Here is a 25296-nt window from a genome sequence, read left to right as displayed (position 1 = left end):
TGTTTGAGCAGTTTATTGGACACGGGATGGACACTTGTACAAATCCTGGGTGCGACACGGCATTTGTGATGTGAAAGAGGTATTAGTGAGTATCCCAAGTGCAGTCTGGGAACTGTAATAAAAAGCTTATTTCCAGTACTGCAAGTCACTCATGTTTTATATCCATCCAACCCAATGCAGATATCACCTCTACCGATCACTAAAAATCTTGCATCAACAAACGCAAAGGGTTCGCTAACAAACACAGTGCCGAATATTCCCTGATGCCAATATTTCAGGACTGCAGGAATTACACAGTTTCGGGTGGTTTAGCCCCCATTGTCGCCCCTGACTGTGGATGATGACAACAAGTGCAACACACACAAAAGTAACAAACATATTTGTTTCCCATAAATCAAGATTAATTTAATCCATAAATGAAGCTAACAGAGCAGTATTTTAGAAGTCAGGGGTTGCAGGTTCCAAGTCTGTAAGCTACACTGTGCCTTTGTACCATGTACCGTCCACGTGTGGCTGGTAATGAAGCAGTTTGCCCATAACGATCACTTACTCCTGCCTGCACATTACACCGGTCACAGCAGGAAACAACACACAATACAGATATATAAGACATTTATTAGAGAAAGGTACCAATGGTTTATTACCAACGTCCACCATAAAAACTACTTTACATGATTTAATAGACCTAATAAGCACCGCGTATAAGACAATCAAATATTATATACTATGTTAAAACACATGAAAAACGACATTAGAATCTGATCTTGATACAAGTAGAAAAATAAAGTCCTCAGCACGGGTTTCTGTTTCCTATAAAAGAAAAACAAAACAAGTTACAAAATCACATTCACAATAATGCATCTGGAAGAATAGAGCGAGAGCACTTTCACAACGGCAAAAAATGTTAGTTTGGCTGTAACTGCAAACATTTCCTTTGCTTTAGTGTGCACAGTATAGGGGAAGGAAATCGCTAGACCTAATGTGACCGCATTATGTGAGGTGCATCACACCTGGCAAAGCTTCAGGGAGGAAAATGGGAGTCCGGGAATAGAAGACAAGCAATGGCAACTGTACAGAATGGTGAGCTCCGCAAGCTGTATAACCAATCGTCAGAACAAAACCAAGGCAACGCCCTACAACAAGGATACTGGTGTGTATTCAAAATATAGATGGCATTCCTATAACAAATAGAATATTTTCATATACAGTAATATATAACTAGTGCTCAGCGATTCACGTGCAGAGAAACAAAAACGCAGTTCAGCCAGCCACTCGGTGCCCGAGGTCTCAGGCGACTAGGCTGTGCGTTTCCCTCGCTCAGATTGTGCATCTTATTTGCATAAATAAAATGAGTAGCAACAAAACTGATTGGCTAGCCTATGGGGGGCATCTACTTAGCGATTTAAACAAGCGATTGCACGATAACGATGTCGGTATCGTGCAATCGCTTGCAAATCGTGCATGTTTTGCATGGAAGCAACCCGCGATGCGCGTGCCTGCGGGTCGCTTCCGACATCCAACATCGCCCGTACATGCAGGTCAACCTGACGATCTCGTCAGGTTCTGCATGTGCGGGGGATGATGGATGTGCCGGGACTGAACGAGTGAACATTCAGTCCTAGCACATCACTAGCTATACAAAAGACAGCACGATTGCAATGTCGCAATCATGCTCTCGTTTGTATATCGCTAAGTGGATATCCCCCATTACACTTGATGTGCGGCATTTGTATATGTGTGTGCGAATGTGACTGAATCTGCATACCTAGTGCTCCAACGCAGCAGTTGCGACTTTCTATCGCCAAGCTCCGTGGTGCTTAATCTACGACTTTGCACGCGTTTCAAACTAATTCCTGTTTAGGTAAAGTGGCGCCCCAGCGTCGGTAGTACACAGTGAGCTGCGTTTGGGCTGCAAACAAGTCGCGCAGAGCTTCTTGCACTGTATGGCGTATAGATGCTTGGTGTATGAGGACACATCTCTATATTACAATGTGCCAGTTACTCCTAACGCCTCTCCCTATGCCATACACTCAGTACTTTGGTCTTACCGTCTCTTAGTGGCGCTTTAGGACAAATGTTCTCCTTTACATCGTGCTGGAACGCTTTGGATGGATCAAAGCGCTTTGTGCCCTGTAAGTCGCCGACGCGGGACTGTAGCTGTTTTTCCGTTAGCTTTTCCTTTGCCAGCTGAGCTCTGAGTTTGGTGACCTCCTACAGAGGAAATACGTTAGTTTATATACAGCGTACTAAAGATTAATAGCGACATGTTACTATTGTATAGAAAATATAAAGCAAATGGCACAATTCATTTGATAAGGAATTAAAATGGCCACAGACTTGCACAATAGTGCAGATGCGGGGTGGAGCGACAGAACGAGAGCCGCCATACACGGTTAGATGTAGGCAGCCGCTTCTCACATCCATACGTCTGCTTCATCAGCTGATCGATTATCGCTCAGCATACGGCCAGCATTACTCAAAGCATCTGATCAGTATCTACTTTAAAAAACAAGAGATATGGTAAGATCTTACCTTTGTTATCTCTGTTTCTACGAAGTCCATAGGGTCCACAGGGTTGACCTTGGGGTTATAGCTGGAACAGGATCCATGGGCACCACACAGTTAAGCTTTTAGCTCCCAGGATGCACTTGGGTCCTCCTCTATACCCCACCCCCGAGCCACAGGCACCTCAGTTGGTAAGCAGCCTAGGCCGGAGGAGAATATGGAACAGAGAGAAGGAAGACTGGAACACACAAGAAACCATACTCACAGCAATAGGAGACGGAAAACCGGTGACCAGCCACACAGCCCATTTGAAGCCAGGTGCGTCAGGGCGGGCGCCCTGTGGACCCTATGGACTTCGTAGAAACAGAGATAACAAAGGTAAGATCTTACCATATCTCTTGTTTTCTACTTCAGGGTCCATAGGGGGTCCACAGGGTTGACCTTGGGGATGTCCCAAAGCAGTACAACTAAGGGCGGGGACGCTCCTGTGCTGAAAGGAGTACCCGGCGCCCAAAGGATGCATCCTGATAGGCAAAGGTGTCAAACGCATAGAACCTCAAAAACGTTTGAATTGAAGACCAAGTGGCCGCCTTACACAGCTGAACAGCAGAAGCGCCACGTCTAGCAGCCCAAGAGGGACCCACAGAACGAGTGGAATGAGCCTTAACAGAGGCTGGCACAGGTAAGCCCTCCTGTGCATAAGCCTCACAAATAACGGAACGAAGCCAACGGGCTAACGTTTGTTTGTTGGCAGGCCAACCCCTCTTGTGAAAACCAAAGAGGATAAACAAGGAATCAGACTTCCTAACCGAAGCCGTCCGGTCTACATAACTTCTAAGCGCCCGGACCACATCTAAGGAAGTCTCACCAGCTGAAAGATTAGGGGACTGAAAAGCTGGCACAACAAGTTCCTGATTAATATGGAACTTCGAGACCACTTTGGGCAAAAACTCAGGACGAGTGCGGAGCACCGCTCTGTCCTGGTGAAAAATCAGGAAAGGAGGGCGACAGGAAAGCGCCCCCAATTCAGACACCCTCCTGGCCGAAGCAATTGCCAGGAGAAAAACCGTCTTAAATGTCAGCCACTTGAGCTCCACCGCCTCAAGAGGCTCAAACGGAGGACCCTGTAGGACCCGTAGCACCACCGCCAAGTCCCAAGGAGCCACAAAGGGAGGCTGGATCCTGAGAACACCTTGGAAAAAGGTGTGAACGTCTGGTAGTATTGCAATCCGCCGTTGAAACCACACGGACAAGGCGGACACATGAACCTTCAGAGATGCAAGGCGTAAGCAGAGATCCAATCCTGACTGAAGAAATTCCAAGATCCTAGAAACTCGGAACACCTGAGGATCATAAAGTCTGGACTCACACCACTGAAAGTAAGTGTGCCACACTCTGTGATAAATCCGTGCTGAAGCAGGCTTGCGTGCCCTGAGCATGGTACCAATAACCGAACTGGAGAAGCCCCGAGACCTCAAGACGGCTGTCTCAAGAGCCACGCCGTCAAAGACAGCCGACCCAGATCCGGGTAAAGGCAGGGCCCCTGAGACAACAGGTCCCGACGTTGAGGAAGAAGGTACGGAGCGTCGATGGAGAGGCTCCTCAGATCGGAGTACCAAGGACGTCTGGGCCACGCCGGAGCTACCAGCACGAGCATGCCGCCGTCCTGCTTGAATTTCCGCAGAACCAGAGGAAGCAGGGATATCGGAGGAAACAGATACGCCAGGTGAAACGTCCATTTCACCGACAGCGCGTCCACCAGACTTGCACCTGCTTCTCTTGTCCTTGACCCGTAAACGGGCAACTTGTGATTGTGACGGGAGGCCATCAAGTCCAGCTCCGGCAGTCCCCACCTGTCCACGAGTAGCTGAAACACCTCTGGGTGAAGCGACCATTCCCCGGGATGCACGTCGTGACGGCTGAGGAAGTCCGCCTCCCAATTGAGGACTCCGGGGATGAAGACCGCCGAGATCGCTGGAATGTGACCCTCCGCCCAAGACAGGATACGAGACACCTCCGACATCGCTGCCTGACTGCGAGTTCCGCCTTGGTGATTGATATACGCCACCGTGGTGGCGTTGTCGGACTGCACCTGTACCGCCCTTCCGTGAAGAGCGGGGCCGGACGACTGCAGGGCCTTGTATACTGCCCGCAGTTCCAGGATGTTGATGGGGAGAAGTGCTTCTTCCGCTGACCAACGACCCTGAAGCGACAAAGAGCCGGTCACTGCCCCCCAACCCCGGAGACTGGCATCCGTCGTGAGCAGGACCCAGTCCGGGATCCAAAATGGGCGCCCCTCGACCAGATGAGCTGTCTGAAGCCACCAAGCCAAAGATAGCCGAACGTCCGGAGACAACACCAGCACCTGAGAGCGGATCGGGTGAGATAACCCGTTCCATTCTGATAGAATCAGCCCCTGCAGGGGCCAGGAATGGAACTGGGCAAATTCCACCATGTCGAATGTCGACACCATGGACCCCAGAACTCATAGCCGAATGGACCGACAGGCGGCAACGGCTCAGGCAACTGCGTATCCGCAGCTGTAGTGAGGCGACCTTCTCCGGAGTCAGGAAGATCCTTTGCTGACGCGAATCCAGCAGAGCTCCCAAATGAACCATCCGCTGTGATGGAATCAGAGAGGACTTTTTCCAATTTATCAACCACCCGTGCGCTTGCAGGCAAGCGATCGTCAGGTGGAGATGTTGAAGCAGTACCTCCGGGGAGCTCGCCAGCAACAGGAGGTCGTCCAGGTACGGCAGCAGCCGTACATTCTGGTTCCGAAGATGTGCGGCCATGACCGCCATAATCTTCGTGAACACCCTCGGTGCCGTGGAGAGACCAAAGGGTAGCGCCTGGAACTGATAGTGGTGTTGAAGGATAGCGAACCTCAGATACCGCTGGTGTGAAGATGCTATCGGAACATGGAGGTAGGCGTCCTGGATGTCCAGGGACACCATGTAATCCCCCGGTTCCATCGCCAGAATGATGGAACGTAACGTTTCCATCCTGAACTTGGGAACTCTGAGGAATTTGTTCAGAGACTTCAAGTTGAGGATAGGGCGATGAGAACCATTGGGTTTCTGCACCAGAAACAGAGACGAATAATACCCCGTCCCTCGTTGTGATAGAGGAACGGGAACAATGACCCCTGCTTTCAGCAAGGACTCTATAGCCTCCTGAACCTGTAACGCCTTGGTCTTGTTCTGAGAAGGACTTGTGCAGAAAAACTGGTGGGGTGGTCTGTGCCGAAAAGACAGGGCGTACCCCTGGGAGACCACTTCTCGAACCCAGGCATCCGTGGTGGAATTGTGCCAGCACTGGGCAAATAGAAGAAGTCGGCCTCCCACTCTGAGGTCCCCCAGAGGGAGGCCCGTCCCATCAGGCCGCAGGTTTATCTTCCTGCTTGGAAGAAGGGCGCCGAGCACTCCAGGCTTGCTTCTTGGGTTTAGAGGCCGTCTTACTCGCAGACTGTCTCGGGAAGGACTGACCTTTCGCCTTACCCTGAACCCGAAAGGAACGAAAAGCCGAACTCCGAACCTTAGCAGGCAGTGCCGCTGAAGGGAGGAAGGCCGACTTGGATTTAGCCAGGGTGTCCACTATTTTGTCCAAGTCCGGACCAAATAGTAATTCCCCATTGAAAGGTAAGGCCTCCAGACCTTTCTTTGAATCAGAGTCCGCTCTCCAGGACCGCAACCATAAGGATCGGCGGGCAGACACCGCTGCAGCCGATACCCGCGAGGTCAGCAGACTAGCATCTAAAGAAGCTTCTCCAATGTAAGAAGCGGCGTCCCTCATTTGTCCCAACAACGCCCGCTGGACATCCGGAGCGTCGTCCGGGAAGGTATCTTCCAATGCACTGGCCCACCCCTCAATGGCCTTGGCCACCCAGGAAATGGCCATGGACGGTCGGGCCACCGCCCCGGAGAGGGAGTAAATAGACTTTAAGCAAGTCTCAACTTTCCTGTCCGTGGGATCCTTCAGCGAGGATATCGACGGTAATGGTAAGGTGGCGCCCCGAGTTAAACGGGTGACATGGGAATCCACCGCCGGTGGAGTTTCCCATTTTTTACAATGTGCCTCAGGGAAGGGGTAATTAGAAGCCAACCGCTTCTGAGGAAGGAATCTCTTACTGGGCGCCTGCCAAGCTACCGCCATATGATCCGTCAACTGATCCGACAGGGGAAACACCGCAGAAGCCACCTTAGTTTTTTTGAAACTAGGAAACTTCGACCTAGGAACCGGTGCCTCATCCTCTATAAGAAGAATAGCTCGCACCGCCCTAACTAGTGCTCGCACATTAATGGACGACTTGGTATCCATTTCCTGAACCGAGGCGTCCGAGTCAGTGTCATCAGGGACCTCCCCATCATCTGAGGAACCCTCTGAGTCCGATACCTGAGCAGCCCGTGTCATGAGTGGGCGTTTAGAAATCCTAGAAGGCATGTCAGTCTGCAACATTGACTGAAAAGCCGAGGAAGCGGCCGCCAAATTTTGCACGGAGTTGGAGAGCACATCCACCCATGGTGGAGGCGTCGCCCTAGGGGCCTGAAAAGGTACCACAGGCTGCTGCGGCACAGGGGAAGCCTGTATATACATAGGCAACCCCGCATAGGGACCAACTGATTGAGACCCAGGAGGACTCCGCAATAACTGCGGGACACCCGGGGAATGGGGGATGGTCGGCTGGGGCACCGCCCTAGTAGGGAGAGCAGTCGGGACCGACAGACGGTCCGCAATAGACACCAGCACTTGAGAAAACATCGCCCACGGTGGTTCCTGCGCCAGAGAAGGTCTGGATGGGCCAGGAGCCACCTGGCATCGACTACACAGGCCATCCTGTGACAAATCCTCCCTATCTACTCCTGCAGAACAGCGTCCGCAGGAGGCCAACACCGGAGCCACTGAGCGCTCAACCTCCTCGTCTGACATGACAGAATATATTATATATCTGGCACCAGGGTAGAAGTGAAACGCACTCACCGGTGTGCTGAACAACAGCCCACAATATGGCACTGAGTAGCACACTACTGTATGTGACGGACCTCACAAATACGTGATCTATATAAGTGAGGTCAGTAGAAACGCCCCTCCCCCACACACCTGCAGGGCTTGTAGGAGAAGTAAAGGCATAGGTATAAGCTGACAGTAAGCGGAAAATAAGCACAGACAGGCAGCACTAGCAAAAAGTCACATACCATGCAGGAAGATATACTCACTGCACCTTTACACTACAATCAACCTGCCCAGATTCAGTGTCTGGGAGGGCTATAGTGCTGTGTACGCTGTCCTTAATCAGGGGAGAGGTACACAGGGGGACCGGTCCGCGTGCTCCCTGAGATCTGCGCTGCCACTGTGGGAAAATGGCCGCTGGAGACCTCAGAGGAGGAGTGGCCGAGTATCTGCAGCTCAGCGACGCCAGACTGCGTGCTGAAAGGCGCTCTGAGCTGAGGGGAGGAGCCGCTGACAGGGAAGGCTTCCTCCCCTGGCTGGCCATAACCCCAGGGATGCTGGCTTCCCGCTTGCCGGTTATCCCTGGTGGTCTAGTGGTCCCACGGGTTATGGGGGGGGGCCCGCCGCCACTGCCAGCAGCCTCCGGTCTGTCCCCAGGACCGGAGGCTAAAGGACTGCATTTAAGGCATTCCGCGCGCCGCCGCTAGCCAGCGACGCGCGGCTTACCTGCATCCCCGGCGACTCCGGCAGCAGTCCTGGGAGGTAGACAGAGTCCGGCTAGTACGGACTCTGTCCTCCCGCCGCGATCCCCAGATCAGTACTGGCGTCGCGGCGCCAGTCGGGGATCAGAGCGGCAGCATGGGCGTCTGTACAGACAGCCCTTCGCTGCCGTCTGTAGTAAAAATAGATTAAAACTAAATAAAAATTTAACTTAAAATAAAAAGCTTCTGGGGGCTGCTCCTGCAGCCCCCCTGCGCGGTGACCGACTCCGGCCGGGCACCAGCTTACACTGAGGTGCCTGTGGCTCGGGGGCGGGGTATAGAGGAGGACCCAAGTGCATCCTGGGAGCTAAAAGCTTAACTGTGTGGTGCCCATGGATCCTGTTCCAGCTATAACCCCAAGGTCAACCCTGTGGACCCCCTATGGACCCTGAAGTAGAAATAAAAGGTTTCCAATGTTCTAGGAATAAGTGACAGGATTATACCTGTCCATGAGTTTCTATTGAATGCTGGGAATGAGCTAGAAAAAAAAAAGGAGAGTTACAGGCCTGCGCCAAAGAGGCCTCATCATGCACCTAACATGGATCAGCCACACTCCCTGCAGGAGCTGTGCAGATCAGAGGGAGCACAAGAGTCACAGCCTAGTACCTGTTTGAGCTGCGTGTTCTCGTTTTTCAGCTTCATAACATGCTTGATCTTCTGTTTCTGATTTTGATGCCCGAGCAGCTTGGCATACGCCTCGCTCAGCTTGTTCAGTTCATCCTGCGCTGCTCCGTTCTCATTAAGCAGAGCGTTCTTTTCAGCCTCAAATGCATCCAATTGTTGCTGTAACAGATCGGAAAATACAATTTAAGACCATCCAATTTCATGTAACAAACACAGATGTATCATCTGTATATTTCTATACGTAGAACGATTTACAAGGCAGCTTGTTAATCACTCAATGATGATTTTACGCAAAAATAAAAATGTGACAATCCAAAACTTTGGACAAAACTGGTATGACAGCCGGCACATACCGGACCAAAAAAATAAAAATAAATTGTTTGTACAGAATATTGAGAGGATCTCGCTTTACACAAAACGATTGAAAACAGCCCTGGGATAAAACCACACTGTAATATCACCTGAAACGGTCGGACTTTATTCTGCAACTCCTCGAACAGGCTGCGCCACTTATTAGCCTCCATCTTTTCGGTCTCCTCTTTTTCGGATTCCTTTCTGTATTTAAGAAGCAGATTATAGGTCTGTGTTATGAACCATGATGAACACTTTGTGCAAGGATATGTATCACAGCCTACCATATACACTGCACAACATAAGCAGTACTTTCCAGTAATACTATCTTACAGCACTCATGTTACAGTAACCAGGTTAGACGACTTACGCAGACACCACGTCACCTGGCCAAATGCTGCCAAAACTGCCTTCCCTTGCTGGACATGGGGCTGCCCTGCGCTCAACTCCCCTGTTAGTAATTTACCTTCCTCTCCCCAACCACTTTACTGCATACACAAGCAATGAGCATAGGGCAAGTATCTGGCTGTACAGCAGCACAATGTGTTACCGTGGGCAGCCCCTGCCCTGCCGACTGCTTGTATATGAGACAAGGTGCAGTAATGCAGGGTTCCCAAACTCCGCCATTACAGTCCAGGTTTTAAGGACATTCATGCTTGAGCACAAGTATCTTTATTAGCACCTTAGTCAATTTGATTTAAACCATCGGTACTTAAGCATTGAATTCTTTAAAACATGAACTGTAACGATAGAGTTTTAACAAATAATAATAATAAAAAAAAAATGGGGACTAAAAACAGCAAAATAGGATAGGTGGAAAATGAGTTGCTGAAGAGACGATTGACATTGCATATGCTAGTAAATGTATACATGAAAAGGTCTGCAGCCTTCGGTAGTCCTTCCAGCTAGTCACGTGGCCCATAACACATGTGGTTTTGTGGGGAGGCGACAAGTTTCTGACTATACCGAAACATTAGCAAGAGAACCTATACTCTCTTTGGAGAAATTGAATTTGTAGTTAACAGATGAAAAGAAGCCTTAAATAAATCTATAGGATTGTTCTAATTTTAAAACCGAATGTGAAAAGGTTTGGCCGTTAATGCAATAGGAAGCGGCTACTTCCTTGGGACAATGTGCAAAGTGGATTATGCACTTGCCACAATGTTGTTGCTGGAGAGAACTACATCTAAGCCCCCAGGACCCTTGTGGAAGTGCAGAACCCGTTTTATTAGGACTGGTACTTCTGCAAAGCTACTGTTGTGCCCAGATTACTAAGCACTTAGAATATTTATATTGGTTTCAAAAGTACATTATACATCCCATAACTCAGTGGTACCCAAACTGGTGCCGTGGCACCTTGGGGTGCTGCAGGATGGTGGCCAGGACCAAATCAAATTTATGATTAGTGTGACTGGCAGCCACCAGCACTGGTTTTGCTCATCAAAGCAGAAGCGCAACCTTGTACACCACCACATAACTGGCCAGTAAGCACAAGTTACATAAAAGGTTATCTTTGTTTTTGGATTTCTCAATAACACTTTTTACACACAGCCTAAATGTCCAGGTTTTTGGCGATGCATGTGCACTGACCTAGGTCTATATTATGCGTGAAAGGGGCAGACCCGGGCCACAACCCTGCTCTGTACCAGGAAATTCATAGATCGATAGACCAGTGTATTTAATGGGTCATCTGTCTCAACATTTGGCCTAGGGGTGCTGTGAAAAAAAAATTGGACGATCTAGGGTAGACCTGGCCAACCTGTGGCTGTCCAGCTGTTGTGAAACTACAAGTCCCAGCATGAACGGTCACAGTTTTAGCATGCTCTAATAGCTCTAGGGCGTCGTGACTCAAGAAAGTTTGGGAACCACTGTCCCAACTGACAAACCTTCATGTTATATTTATAGGCTGTATAGTAAAAGTAAGATCGCACCTTATACGCTCATCTCGCAGCTTAGAAAGTTGGACTGTCATATTCTCAAGATGACGATTTCGCTGTTGTAATTCCTCTTCCGTTCTGGCCGCGCTCTCCTGAAGTTCATGAAGTTGCATTTCCAGCCTTTCCTTGGATTCCGCCGAGGACTTTTGCAGCTCCTGAAGCTGCTGCTGCATCTCTTCCGTTACTTTAGTAGAAGTCTCATGAATCTCTTTTTCTATTGTTTCCTTGTTATTAGTCAGCAGCTCTTGAAGTTGCTGCTCCATCGTGCTCTTAGCTTTGGCAGATTCTTTCTGTAGCTCGAGCACCTGAAGTTCTAACTCAAACACAGATTTATTTGAGGACTCTTGGAGCTGAAGCAGCAGTCTCTCTAATCTTTCTTTGGTGCTCTCGGAGGCTTCCTTGAGCTCAGAAAGCTGCTGCTTCAATAGCCCCTTCTCAGTTTCTGCAGCCTCCAGGAGCTCAAGTTGCTGTTCCATTAGTTTCTTATTTTCGGCAGAGTTTTCCTGAAGGTCATTGAGCTCCTGCTGTAATCCTTCCCTTGTTTTAGCAGAGCTCTCCTCTAACTCAAGTCGCTGTTGTTCCAAACGTTCCTTCATTTTGCTTGAGATCTCCTGGAGCTCAGCTAGTTGTAGTTCCAATCCTTCCCTTGTTCTGGCTGAGGTCTCCTGCAGCTCGTGCTCCAAACCTTCCTTTGAGGCGAGGGCCTCTTTCAGCTGGCAAACTTGCTGTTCCAAAGCTCCAACATTTTTGGTTTTATCATCAAGCTGTTGCTGTAACGCGTCCTTATCCCTTTCTGCTTCAGCAACTTTATCAAGCAGGCTCAGGTTTGTGCATTTCAGGGAATCCGTTTCTGCTGTTGCTGAGATTTTGAAACTACAAAAATAAAAAAAAGGTATACAAGTCAGCATAACGAAGGTTTAGGTCAAACGATCACAACAAGAGGGCTATTCAGAACAGCAAAGGTAGCAACCTGTAGGTGTCACTGAGCAGCGCTGCGGGAGCCCGTGTGCTAAGAAATCCGGAACCTGGTACAGAATGTTGTTACAGTGCTGTTTGCCGGTATAGCCCGTAAAAAAAGGATAAAAAAAAAAAAAAAATATGGTACTGTACCGGCAAAAATGGTACGGTCGGAGGCTACGTTGTCCACAACGGCGGCCGTGCACGCCCGAAAGGAGCAACAATTTAATTGCTCTGTCTGGCGTCATCTAGTGGCCGCTGGCGCGCAACACACTTGGATTCTCCCCAGGTTCATCACATCTGTTATACGCAGTGGGAGCCGCCTCCTTCACCAAGGTCTCCCATTGCTGGGACAGACACTGGACAATATGAAGGAGAAGATGGACAGTCCGAGTTGGGGGTGCGTTCAGAAGCACAAAATAGTGCGAAGGCGGGATACAGGCAGCCGAGAGTGGGTGCAGAGAGTAGAAAAAAACAAGAGATATGGTAAGAACTTACCTTTGTTATCTCTGTTTCTACGAAGTCCATAGGGTCCACAGGGTTGACCTTGGGGTATAGCTGGATCTGGATCCACGGGCACCACGCAGTTAAAGCTTTGCTGCTCCCAGGATGCACTTGGGTCCGTCCTCCTCTATACCCCGCCCCGGCCACAGGCACCTCAGTTGGTAAGCAGCTAAGGCCGGAGGAGGAGACTAAACAGAGAGAAGGAAGACTGGAACACACAAGAAACCATACTCACAGAAATGGGAGACGGAAAACCGGTGACCAGCCACACAGCCCATTTGAAGCCAGGTGCGTCAGGGCGGGCGCCCTGTGGACCCTATGGACTTCGTAGAAACAGAGATAACAAAGGTAAGTTCTTACCATATCTCTTGTTTTCTACTTCAGGGTCCATAGGGGGTCCACAGGGTTGACCTTGGGGATGTCCCAAAGCAGTTCAACTAAGGGCGGGGACGCTCCTGTGCTGAAAGGAGTACCCGCCGCCCAAAGGATGCATCCTGAGAGGCGAAGGTGTCAAACGCATAAAACCTCAAAAACGTCTGAATTGAAGACCAAGTAGCCGCCTTACACAGCTGAACAGCGGAGGCGCCACGTCTAGCAGCCCAAGAGGGACCCACAGAACGAGTGGAATGAGCCTTAACAGAGGCTGGCACAGGTAAACCCTCCTGCGCATAAGCCTCACAAATAACTGAACGAAGCCAACGGGCTATCGTTTGCTTGTTGGCAGGCCAACCCCTCTTGTGAAAACCAAAGAGGACAAACAAAGAATCCGACTTCCTAACCGAAGGTGCCCGGACCACATCCAAGGAAGCCTCACCAGCCGAAAGATCAGGTGACTGAAAAGCTGGCACAACAAGTTCCTGATTAATGTGGAACTTTGAAACCACTTTGGGCAAAAACTCAGGACGCGTGCGGAGCACTGCCCTGTCCTGGTGAAAAATCAGAAAAGGAGGGCGACAGGAAAGCGCCCCCAATTCTGAAACCCTCCTGGCCGAAGCAATTGCCAGGAGAAAAATGGTCTTAAACGTCAGCCACTTGAGCTCCACCGACTCAAGCGGCTCAAAAGGAGGACCCTGCAAGACCCTCAGTACCACCGTCAAGTCCCACGGAGCCACCGGAGGCACGAAGGGAGGCTGGATCCTGAGAACACCTTGGAAAAAGGTGTGAACGTCTGGCAGTGTAGCAATCCGTCGCTGAAACCACACGGACAAAGCAGACACATGAACCTTCAGAGAGGCCAGGCGTAAGCCGAGGTCCAAACCCGATTGAAGAAATTCCAAGATTCTGGAAACCCGGAACACCTGCGGATCATAGTTTCTGGATTCACACCATTGAAAATAAGTGCGCCACACCCTGTGGTAAATCCGCGCGGAGGCAGGCTTGCGTGCCCTAAGCATGGTACCAATCACTGAACTGGAGAAACCCCTAGACCTCAAGACGGCTGTCTCAAGAGCCACGCCGTCAAAGACAGCCGACCCAGATCCGGGTAAAGGCAGGGCCCCTGAGACAACAGGTCCCGACGCTGAGGAAGAAGGTACGGAGCGTCGATGGAGAGGCACCTCAGATCGGAGTACCAAGGACGTCTGGGCCACGCCGGAGCCACCAGCACGAGCGTGCCGCCGTCCTGCTTGAATTTCCGCAGAACCCGATGAAGTAAGGATATCGGAGGAAACAGATACGCCAGGTGAAACGTCCATTTCACCGACAGAGCGTCTACCAGACAGGCGCCTGCGTCTCTTGTCCTTGACCCGTAAACGGGCAACTTGTGATTGTGACGGGAGGCCATCAAGTCCAGCTCCGGCAGCCCCCACCTGTCCACGAGTAGCTGAAACACCTCTGGGTGAAGCGACCATTCCCCGGGATGCACATCGTGACGGCTGAGGAAGTCCGCCTCCCAATTGAGGACTCCGGGAATGAAGACTGCCGAGATCGCTGGAACATGACACTCCGCCCAAGCAAGAATGCGAGACACCTCCGACATTGCTGCCCGACTGAGAGTTCCCCCTTGGTGGTTGATGTACGCCACCGTGGTGGCGTTGTCGGACTGCACCTGAACCGCCCTTCCATGAAGAGCGGGGCCGGACGACTGCAGGGCCCTGTACACAGCCCGCAGTTCCAGGATGTTGATGGGGAGAAGTGCTTCTTCCGCGGACCAACGACCTTGAAGCGATAATGAGCCGGTCACTGCCCCCCAACCCCGAAGACTGGCATCCGTCGTGAGCAGGACGTCGTGCAGGCGCCCCTCGACCAGATGCACCGTCTGAAGCCACCAAGCCAAAGACTGCCGAACCTCCGCGGACAACACCAGCATCTGAGAGCGGAGCCGGTGAGGTAACCCGTTCCATTCCGATAGAATCAGCCCCTGCAGGGGCCGGGAATGGAACTGGGCAAATTCCACCATGTCGAATGTCGACACCATGGACCCCAGAACTCTCATAGCTGAATGGACCGACAGGCGGCAACTGCTCAGGCAACTGTGTATCCGCAGCTGCAGGGAGGAGACCTTCTCTGGAGTCAGGAAAATCCGCTGCTGACGAGAATCCAGCAGGGCTCCCAAATGAACCATCCGCTGTGATGGAATCAGGGAGGACTTCTTCCAGTTTATCAACCACCCGCGTGCTTGAAGACAAGCAATGGTCAGGTGGAGATGTCGAAGAAGCACCTCCGGGGAGCTCGCCAGCAGCAGAAGATCGTCCAGGTACGGCAACAGACGTAGACCCTGACCCCGAAGGTGGGCAGCCATAACCGCCATCACCTTGGTGAACACCCTCGGAGCCGTGGAAAGGCAAAAAGGCAACGCCCGAAATTGGTAGTGATGTTTCAGGATAGCAAACCTCAGATACCGCTGATGTGCCGGTGCTATGGGCACATGGAGATATGCGTCCTGGATATCGAGGGAGACCATATAATCCCCGGGTTCCATCGCCAGAATGATGGAACGTAACGTTTCCATCCTGAACCTGGGAACTCTGAGGTATCTGTTCAGAGACTTCAAATTCAGGATAGGGCGATGAGAACCATTGGGTTTCTGTACCAGAAACAGAGTAGAATAGTACCCCGTCCCGCGCTGAGACTGCGGAACGGGAACAATGACCCCTGCTTGTAGCAAGGATTCTATAGCTACCTGAATCTGACCAGCTTTGGTCTTGTCCAGAGAAGGACTCGTACAGAAAAACTGGTGGGGCGGCCTGAACCGAAAAGACAGGGCGTACCCCTGAGAGACTACTTCTCGAACCCAGGCACCCGTGGTGGTATTGTGCCAACACTGGGCGAATTGGAGAAGTCGGCCTCCCACTCTGGGGTCCCCCAGAGAGAGGCCCGTCCCATCAGGCAGCAGGCTTATCCTCCTGCTTGGAAGAAGGGCGCCGAGCACTCCATGCCTGCTTCTTGGGCTTGGGTGCGGCCTTGGTCGCCGAATGTCTCGGGAAGGACTGGCCCTTGGCCTTACCCTGAACCCGAAAGGACCGAAAGGCAGAGCTCCTCACCTTAGCCGGCGCAGAGGCCGAAGGGAGAAAAAGCCGACTTGGACTTAGCCAAAGTATCCACTATTCTGTCCAAATCCGGACCAAATAGTAAATCACCATTAAAAGGCAAAGCCTCCAGACCCTTTTTTGAATCTGCATCAGCCCTCCAGGACCTCAGCCACAGGGAGCGCCGAGCAGATACCGCTGCAGCCGACACCCTAGAAGTGAGCAGGCTGGCATCCAAAGACGCTTCCCCAATATAGGAAGCTGCATCCCGCATCTGTCCCACTAACGCTCTCTGGATATCCGGAGCCTCATCAGGAAAGGTATCCTCCAAGGCATTGGCCCATGCCTCAATGGCTTTAGCCACCCAGGAGATAGCCATGGACGGGCGAGCCACCGCCCCGGAAAGAGAATAAATGGACTTTAAACAAGTCTCCACCTTCCTGTCCGTGGGATCCTTCAAAGAGGAGATAGACGGCAATGGCAACGTCGCGCTTTTGATCAAGCGGGTAACGTGGGAATCCACCGCCGGCGGAGTTTCCCATTTCCTGCAATGAGCTTCAGGAAAAGGATAGTTCGCCGCCAACCTTTTCTGTGGATGGAACCTCTTACTAGGTAATTGCCAGGCCGCCGCCATATGATCCGATAATTGATCAGACAGGGGGAACACAGTTGAGGTCACCTTGGCCTTTTTAAAATTAGGAAACTTCGACCTAGGAGCCGGCGCATCATCCTCAACATGTAGGATAGCCCGCACCGCCCTAACTAAGGCTGGAACATTAATGGAGGACTTAGCTTCCACCTCCTGCCCCATGACATCAGAGTCAGAGTCCTCATGGATTTCTCCATCATCTGAGGACACTTCCGAGTCCGACAACTGCGCAGCTAGTGAACTCACAACCGGACGTTTAGACACCCTTGGTGGCACATCCCCTTGCAACATAGACTGAAACGCCGAGGATGAAGCCGCCAGACTCTGTACGGAGCTGGATAGAACATCCACCCAAGGCGGAGGAGCCGTCGGAGCAACACTCTGCAAAGGCACTACAGACTGACACGTCCCTGGGGAAGACTGCACATACACAGGCAGTCCCGAGTAAGGACCCACAGTCTGGGCCCCGGGGGAAGACCGCAACATTTGTGGAACCCTCGGGGAATGGGAGATGGTGGGCTGCGGTAACGCCCTAGAAGGGACCGCTGATGGGACCGATAACCGGTCCGCAATAGACGCCAGCACCTGTGAAAACATCGCCCAAGGAGGGTCCTGTGATACAGGGGGGTTGGAGGGGCCCGGTACCAGCTGGCACCGCCCGCACAGACCATCCTGAGATAAGTCCTCCCCATCAACTCCAGCAGCACAGCGTCTGCAGGAAAATAACACAGGAGCCACAGAGCGCTCAGTCTCCTCATCCGACATGATACCGTAAATACACAAGAAATAGGTATCACCAGAGGAATTACGGTTTTAACACCCGCGCACTCACCAGTATGCGAAACAACAGCCCAGAAATGGTACTGTGTAGCACACAACAGTATGTGACTGACCCCACAAATACGTGTTTTATATATGTGAGGGTCTCAGAAAAACGCCCTTCCCCCACACACCTGCCGGGCCGTAGGAGAAGGAAAGGGATAGTTATAAGCTGACAGTAAGGAGAATAAGTCACAGACAGGCAGCACTAGCAATAGTCACATACAATGCAGAACAGTTATACTCACTGCACCTTCCGCTACAATCAACCGCCCAGATTCAGTGTCTGGGAGGGCTATAGCGCTGTGTACACTGTCCTTTAGCAGGGGAGAGGTACACAGGGGGACCGGTCCACTTGATACCGCCTGGGAGTCTGCGATGTGCCAGTAAAGATGGCCGCCGGAGACCTCAGAGGAGGAGTGGCCGAGAGATAAGAGCAGCTCAGCGACGCCAGACTGCTAGTTGAAAGGCGCGCTGAGCTGAGGGGAGGAGCCGCTAGACAGGGAAGGCTGCCTCCCCTGGCTAGCAATTAACCCCCGGGTTGCCGGTCCCGCTACCAGCCTGATACCCTGGTGGTCTAGCGGACACGCGGGGTATTCCTCAAATGAGGGGGAGCCCGCCGCCGCCGCTAGCGCCTCCGGTCTGTCCCCAGAGACCGGAGGCTCCTGACTGCATTAAAGTATCCGCGGGCCGCCGCACGCGGCGACCCGCGGCTTACCTGATCCCCGTCGCGTCCGGCAGCAGTCAAGGGAGTCCCCAGAGCCCGGCTAGTACAGGCTCTGGGGTCCCGCCGCGATCCCCAGAGCTGTACTGGCGTCGCGGCGCCAGCGGGGAGAAGGAGCGGCAGCGTGGACGTCCTAAAGGACAGTCTGATGCTGCCGCTCTAAAAGTGTAAAAAAAAAAAAAAAAAAGAAGAAAAAAATAAAAAATTTCTCTTTTAAAATAAAGCTTAGGGGCTGCTCCTGCAGCCCCACTGCGACAGGGTGACCCGACTCCGGCCGGGCACCAACTAAAACTGAGGTGCCTGTGGCCGGGGCGGGGTATAGAGGAGGACGGACCCAAGTGCATCCTGGGAGCAGCAAAGCTTTAACTGCGTGGTGCCCGTGGATCCAGATCCAGCTATACCCCAAGGTCAACCCTGTGGACCCCCTATGGACCCTGAAGTAGAAACAAGAGATATGGTAAGAACTTACCTTTGTTAGCTCTGTTTCTACGAAGTCCATAGGGTCCACAGGGTGACCTTGGGGTATAGCTGGATCCTGGATCCTCGGGCACCACGGAGTTAAAGCTTTCAGCTGCTCCCAGGATGCACTTGGGTCCAACCTCCCCTATACCCCGCCCCCGAGCCACAGGCACCTCAGTTGGTAAGCAGCCCAGGCCGGAGGAGGAGACGAAACAGAGAGAAGGAAGACTGGAACACACAAGAACCATACTCACAGAAAAGGGAGACGGAAAACCGGTGACCAGTCACAGAGCCCATATGAAGCCAGGTGCATCAGGGCGGGTGCCCTGTTTACCCTATGGACTTCGTAGAAACAGAGATAACAAAAGGTAAGTTCTTACCATATCTCTTGTTTTCTACTTCAGGGTCCATAGGGGTCCACAGGGTGACCTTGGGGATGTCCCAAAGCAGTCCAACTAAGGGCGGGGACGCTCCTGTGCTGATTGGAGAACCCGGCGCCCAAAGGATGCATCCTGAGAGGCAAAGGTGTCAAACGCATAGAACCTCAAAAAGGTCTGAATGGAAGACCAGGTGGCCGCCTTACAGAGCTGAACAGCAGAGGCGCCACGGCTAGCAGCCCAAGAAGGGCCCACAGACCGAGTGGAATGAGCCTTAACAGAGGCTGGAACAGGTAAACCCTCCTGCATATAAGCCTCAATAATAACAGAATGAAGCCAACGGGCTAGAGTCTGTTTGTTGGCAGGCCAACCCCTCTTGTGAAAACCAAAGAGGATAAACAAAGAATCCAACTTCCTCACAGAACTAGTCCGGTCCACATAAACCTGGAGTGCACGGACAACGTCTAAGGAAGCCTCCCCAGCCGAAAGATCAGGCGACTGAAAGGCTGGTACAACAATTTCCTGATTAATGTGGAACCTGGAAGCCACCTTAGGCAGGAAATCAGGACGAGTGCGAAGCACCGCTCTGTCCTGATGAAAAATCAGAAAAGGGGGACTACAAGAAAGCGCCCCCAAATCTGAAACCCTCCTGGCAGAAGCAATTGCCAAGAGGAAAACAGTTTTAAAAGTTAGCCACTTGAGCTCCACTGACTCCAAGGGCTCAAAAGGCGGACCCTGTAAGGCCCGAAGAACCACCGCCAAATCCCACGGGGCCACAGGTGGCACAAAGGGAGGCTGGATTCTCATAACTCCCTGGAAAAAGGTGTGTACGTCCGGTATAGCAGCGATCCTGCGCTGGAACCACACCGACAGAGCAGACACGTGCACCTTCAGCGAAGAAAGACGTAATCCTAAGTCCAAACCCGACTGAAGGAAAGCCAGAATACGCGAAACCCGGAACACCTGGGGATCATAGTTTCTGGCCTCGCACCACTGAAAGCAAGTGTGCCACACTCTGTGATAGATCCTCACGGAAGCAGGCTTGCGCGCCCTCAGCATGGTGGTAATAACGGAGCTAGAAAAGCCCCGAGACCTCAGGATGGCTGTCTCAAGAGCCACGCCGTCAAAGATAGTTGACCCAGATCCGGGTGAAGACAGGGCCCCTGAGACAACAGGTCCCGCCGTTGAGGTAGGAGGTACGGAGCGTCGATGGACAGGCTCCGCAGATCGGCGTACCACGGCCTTCTGGGCCACCAGGATCAGTGTGCCTCCGTCCTGTTTGAACTTGCGCAGGACCCGAGGCAGCAGAGATATCGGAGGGAACAAGTAAGCCAGTTGAAACAGCCATTTCACCGACAGCGCGTTTATCAGACTTGCGCCTGCGTCCCTTGTCCTTGACCCGTACACAGGCAGCTTGTGATTGTGACGCCATCAGGTCCAGCTCTGGCAGCCCCCACTTGTCCACGAGTAGTTGGAATACCTCTGGATGAAGCGACCATTCCCCGGGATGCACGTCGTAACGGCTGAGGAAGTCTGCCTCCCAATTGAGGACGCCTGGGATGAAAACTGCCGAGAGAGCTGGAAGATAGCGCTCCGCCCAAGCCAGGACATGGTACACCTCCGACATCGCAGCTCGACTGCGAGTCCCTCCCTGGTGATTGATGTACGCCACCGTGGTGGCGTTGTCTGACTGCACCTGAACGGCCCTTCCGTGAAGAGCGGTGCCGGACAACTGCAGGGCTCTGTATACTGCCCGCAGTTCCAGGATGTTGATGTGAAGAATCGCTTCCTCCGCCGACCAACGACCCTGAAGTGACAAGGAGCCTGTCACCACCCCCCAACCCCGGAGACTGGCATCTGTCGTGAGCAGAACCCATTCCGGGATCCAAAAGGGCGCCCCTCTAGGAGATGAGCCGACTGCAGCCACCAGGCTAGGGACAGACGCACCTCCGAGGACAACACCAGCATCTGAGAGCGGATCCTGTGTGGCAATCCGTTCCATTCCGAAAGAATCAGCCCCTGCAGGGGCCTGGAATGGAACTGGGCAAACTCCACCATGTCAAAGGCTGACACCATGGACCCCAAAACTGTCATCGCTGAGTGCACCGACACTCTGCCACTGCTCAGACAACTGTGAATCCGCAGCTGTAAGGAGGAGACCTTCTCTGGAGTCAGAAAAATCCGTTGCTGACAAGAGTCCAGCAGGGCCCCCAAATGAACCATCCGCTGTGATGGGATGAGGGAGGACTTCTTCCAATTGATCAACCAGCCGTGCGCCTGTAGACAAGCGACCGTCAGGTGGAGATGCTGGATCAGTACCTCCGGGGAGCTTGCCAGCAAGAGGAGGTCGTCTATATACGGTAGCAACCGTATTCCCTGGCTCCGAAGATGAGCCGCCATGACCGCCATCACCTTGGTAAATACCCTTGGTGCCGTGGAGAGACCAAAGGGTAGAGCCCTGAATTGGTAGTGCTTGTGGAGAATAGCAAACCGCAGAAACCGTTGGTGCGATGTTGCTATAGGCACATATAGGCGTCCTGGATATCCAGGGAGACCATATAGTCCCCTGGTTCCATCGCCAGAATGATGGAACGCAAAGTTTCCATCCTGAATTTGGGAACCCTGAAAAACCTGTTCAGGGACTTCAAATTGAGGATGGGGTGATGAGAGCCATTGGGTTTCTGCACCAGAAACAGCGTAGAGTAATACCCCATCCCACGTTGAGACTGTGGTACGGGTATAATGACCCCCGCCGTCAGCAAGGCCTCTATGGCTTCCTGAACCTGCAAGGCCTTGGTTTTGTCCTGAGGACTTGTGCAAAAAAACTGGCCAGGCGGCCTGTGCCGAAAAGACAGGGCGTACCCCTGGGAGACCACTTCTCGCACCCAGGCATCCGTGGTGGTATTGTGCCAGCACTGGGCGAATTGAAGAAGTCGGCCTCCCACTCTGGGGTCCCCCAGAGGGAGGCCCGTCCCATCACGCACAAGGCTTATCTTCTTGCTTGGAAGAAGGGCGCCTCGCACTCTAGGCTTGCTTCTTTTGCTTTGAGGCAGTCTTGGGTGCGGACTGCCTCGGGAAGGACTGACCCTTTGCCTTGCCCTGAACCCGAAAGGAACGAAAGGCCGAGCTCCGGACCTTAGCAGGTGTAGTAACTGAAGGGAGGAAGGCTGACTTGGATTTTGCCAGGGTATCTACTATTTTGTCCAGGTCCGGACCAAATAGTAATTCTCCATTAAAAGGTAAGGCCTCCAAGCCTTTCTTTGAATCCGCGTCTGCTCTCCAAGACCGCAACCACTAGGATCTACGAGCAGACACTTCTGCCGCCGAAACCCTAGAGGTCAACAGGCTAGCATCCAACGATGCTTCTCCAATGTAGGAGGCGGCATCTCTCATCTGTCCTAACAACGCCCTCTGGACGTCCGGAGCTTCATCCATAAACGTGTCCTCCAAGGCGTTGGCCCACCCCTCAATGGCCTTGGCCACCCAGGAGATGGCCATGGACGGCCGGGCTACAGCCCGAGAGAGAATAAATAGACTTTAGACAAGTCTCCACCTTCCTGTCCGTAGGATCCTTCAGCGAGGATATAGACGGCAATGGCAAAGTAGCACTCCTGATGAGGCGTGTTACATGGGAATCGACTGCAGGCGGAGTTTCCCATTTCTTACAATGCGCTTCCGGGAATGGATAAGTGGACGCCAAGCGTTTCTGTGGCAGGAAACGCTTACTGGGTGTCTGCCAGGCCACCGCCATGTGATCAGTCAACTGATCAGACAAGGGGAACGCTGCAGAAGTAACCTTAGCTTTTTTAAAACTAGGATACCTCGACTTGGGAGCGGGTGCCTCATCCTCAATCAGAAGAATGGCCCGCACCGCCTTAACCAGAGCCCGCACATTGATGGAAGACTTAGTGTCTACCTCCTGGACTGAGGCATCTGAGGCCGAGTCATCCTGCACCTCACCATCATCCGAGGACCCCTCAGAATCCGAAAGATGCGCAGCCTGCACCATGACTGAGCGTTTAGACGCCCAGGAGGGCACGTCACTGCGCAACATCGACTGAAAAGCCGAAGATGCTGCCGCCAAATCTTGGGACAGTGTGGGAAAGCGCATCCACCCAGGGTGGAGGAGCTGCCACAGGAGCCTGAAACGGCACCACAGCCTGCTGTGCCACAGGGGTGAACTGAATATACATTGGCAACCCCGCATAGGGACCAACAGGCTGAGACCCAGGGGGAGTCTGCAATAATTGTGGGACACCCGGGGAATGGGGGACGGCAGGCTGGGGCAACGCCCTAGTAGGGGCGGCAGTTGGGACAGACGGTCCGCGATGGACACCAGCACCTGGGAAAACATCGCCCATGGTGGCTCCTGCGACATGGGAGGTTTAGACATACCAGGGAGCGCCTGGCACCGTCCGCACAGGCCGTCCTGTGACAAATCCTCCCTATCCACTCCTGCAGAACAGCGCCTGCAGGAGAACAATACCGGAGCCCCAGAGTGCTCAATCTCCTCCTCAGACATGACTTAGGAAGAAAACGTGCGCACTCACCAGTGTGCTGAACAGCCCACAATATGGTACTGTGTAGCACACAACTGTATGTGACGGACCTCACATGATTTATATAGGCGAGGTCTGTAGAAACACCCTTCCCCCGCACACCTGTAGGGCTTGTAGGAGAAGGAAAGGGATAGGTATAGGCTGACAGTAAGTACAAAAAAGACACAGACAGGCAGCACTAGCAAAGGTCACATACCATGCAGGAAGATATACTCTCTGCACCTTTCCACTACAATCAACCTCCCAGATTCAGTGTCTGGGAGGGCTATAGTGCTGTGTACACTGTCCTTGTCAGGGGAGAGGTACACAGGGGGACCGGTCCGCGTGCTCCCTGAAGATCTGCGATGCCACTTGAAGAAAATGGCCGCTGGAGACCTCAGAGGAGGAGTGGCCGAGTAGCTGCAGCTCAGCGACGCCAGACTACGTGCTGAAAGGCGCGCTGAGCTGAGGGGAGGAGCCGCTAGACAGGGAAGGCTTCCTCCCCTGGCTAGCATATTTAACCCCCGGGTTGCCGGCATCCCGCTTGCCGCATAATTTACCCTGGTGGTCTGGCGGGGTATGCCTCCGCTGGAGGGGGGGGGCCCGCCACCATCGGTCTGTCCCCTAGACCGGGGGCATGGGACTGCATTTACAAGGAACCCGCGCACCGCCGCTAATCAGCGGTGCGCGGCTTACCTTAATCTCCCCGGCGTCTTCCGGCAGCAGTCCCGGGGGAAACCAGAGTCCGGCTAGTACAGACTCTGGCTTCCCCCGCCGCGATACCCAGTTCAGTGCTGGCGTCGCGGCGCCAGCAGGGAGAAGGAGCGGCAGCGTGGGCGTCTGTACAGACAGCCCATCACTGCCGCTCTGGAGAAAAAAAACTATAGTAAAAAAAAAAAAAGTTAAACTAAGTTAAAAATGCTCCTGCAGCCCCCCCAGGGTGACCCGACTCCGGCCGGGCACCATCTTAAACTGAGGTGCCTGTGGCTCAGGGGCGGGGTATAGGGGAGGTTGGACCCATGTGCATCCTGGGAGAAGCTAAAAGCTTTAACTCCGTGGTGCCCGAGGATCCAGCTATACCCCAAGGTCACCCTGTGGACCCCTATGAACCCTGAAGTAGAAAGGGTCACGGGGGGGGGGGGGGGGGAGAAATGCGGCGTATGTCTGGTTTAAATTACCATTAAATGTATACGAGCATGTTTAAAGTTATGCCTGCACGGCTAAAACACTTTGAATAGCATAACAGCCTCAGGACAATAGCATCACCATTCTCGTTTTCATATGGTTAATAAAATATGACATCTCTCTTGGAGTGCATGGTTCTGACATGTAACGCACCATATTGGAATTAAGGCGTTAATGACAGGTTTTTATTTTTAAACTTTAGAATTATCACAGATAAGAAATTGCTCCCAAATGCTGAAAACAAATGCGCTTGCTCAGACGATTCCCAAAACGGAACAGCTAGGATTTGTGGATGGAAAGTCCTGAAACAGCTGCCATTGGTATATATTTGCCAATATGATCACTGTACATAGACATGGAAGCAGCCATTAATGTGGGCTTGACTTGCTGGTGCCATTGTAGTCTCAAGCTCACAAGTAAATAGGTTAAAAGCCAACATTTCTGCTGCCTTTTCTTATAGATAAATAAGCATACAGTAACGTCAGCATC

General features: G+C 52.4%; 1 protein-coding gene across 1 annotated transcript in view; it reads right to left on the bottom strand.

Moving 5' to 3' along the window:
* Positions 1-595: 595 nt before the first annotated feature.
* HMMR (hyaluronan mediated motility receptor) overlaps positions 596-25296 on the bottom strand; it is a 52134-nt gene continuing 27433 nt past the window's right edge. Inside the window, exons 17-21 of the mRNA XM_088475034.1 lie at positions 11123-12001; positions 9302-9395; positions 8823-8999; positions 2049-2211; positions 596-810 (exon numbers count right to left, since the gene is read on the bottom strand). Of these exons, the coding sequence (XP_088331160.1) occupies positions 791-810; positions 2049-2211; positions 8823-8999; positions 9302-9395; positions 11123-12001 (1333 nt within the window). The 3' untranslated portion in view covers positions 596-790. The remainder of the gene's footprint in view (positions 811-2048; positions 2212-8822; positions 9000-9301; positions 9396-11122; positions 12002-25296) is intronic.

Source organism: Taudactylus pleione, unplaced genomic scaffold (genome assembly GCF_031769625.1).
Source record: "Taudactylus pleione unplaced genomic scaffold, aTauple2 ptg000161l, whole genome shotgun sequence".
NCBI classification, from domain to species: domain Eukaryota; kingdom Metazoa; phylum Chordata; class Amphibia; order Anura; family Myobatrachidae; genus Taudactylus; species Taudactylus pleione.
This window is presented reverse-complemented; position numbering and strand designations above follow the sequence as displayed.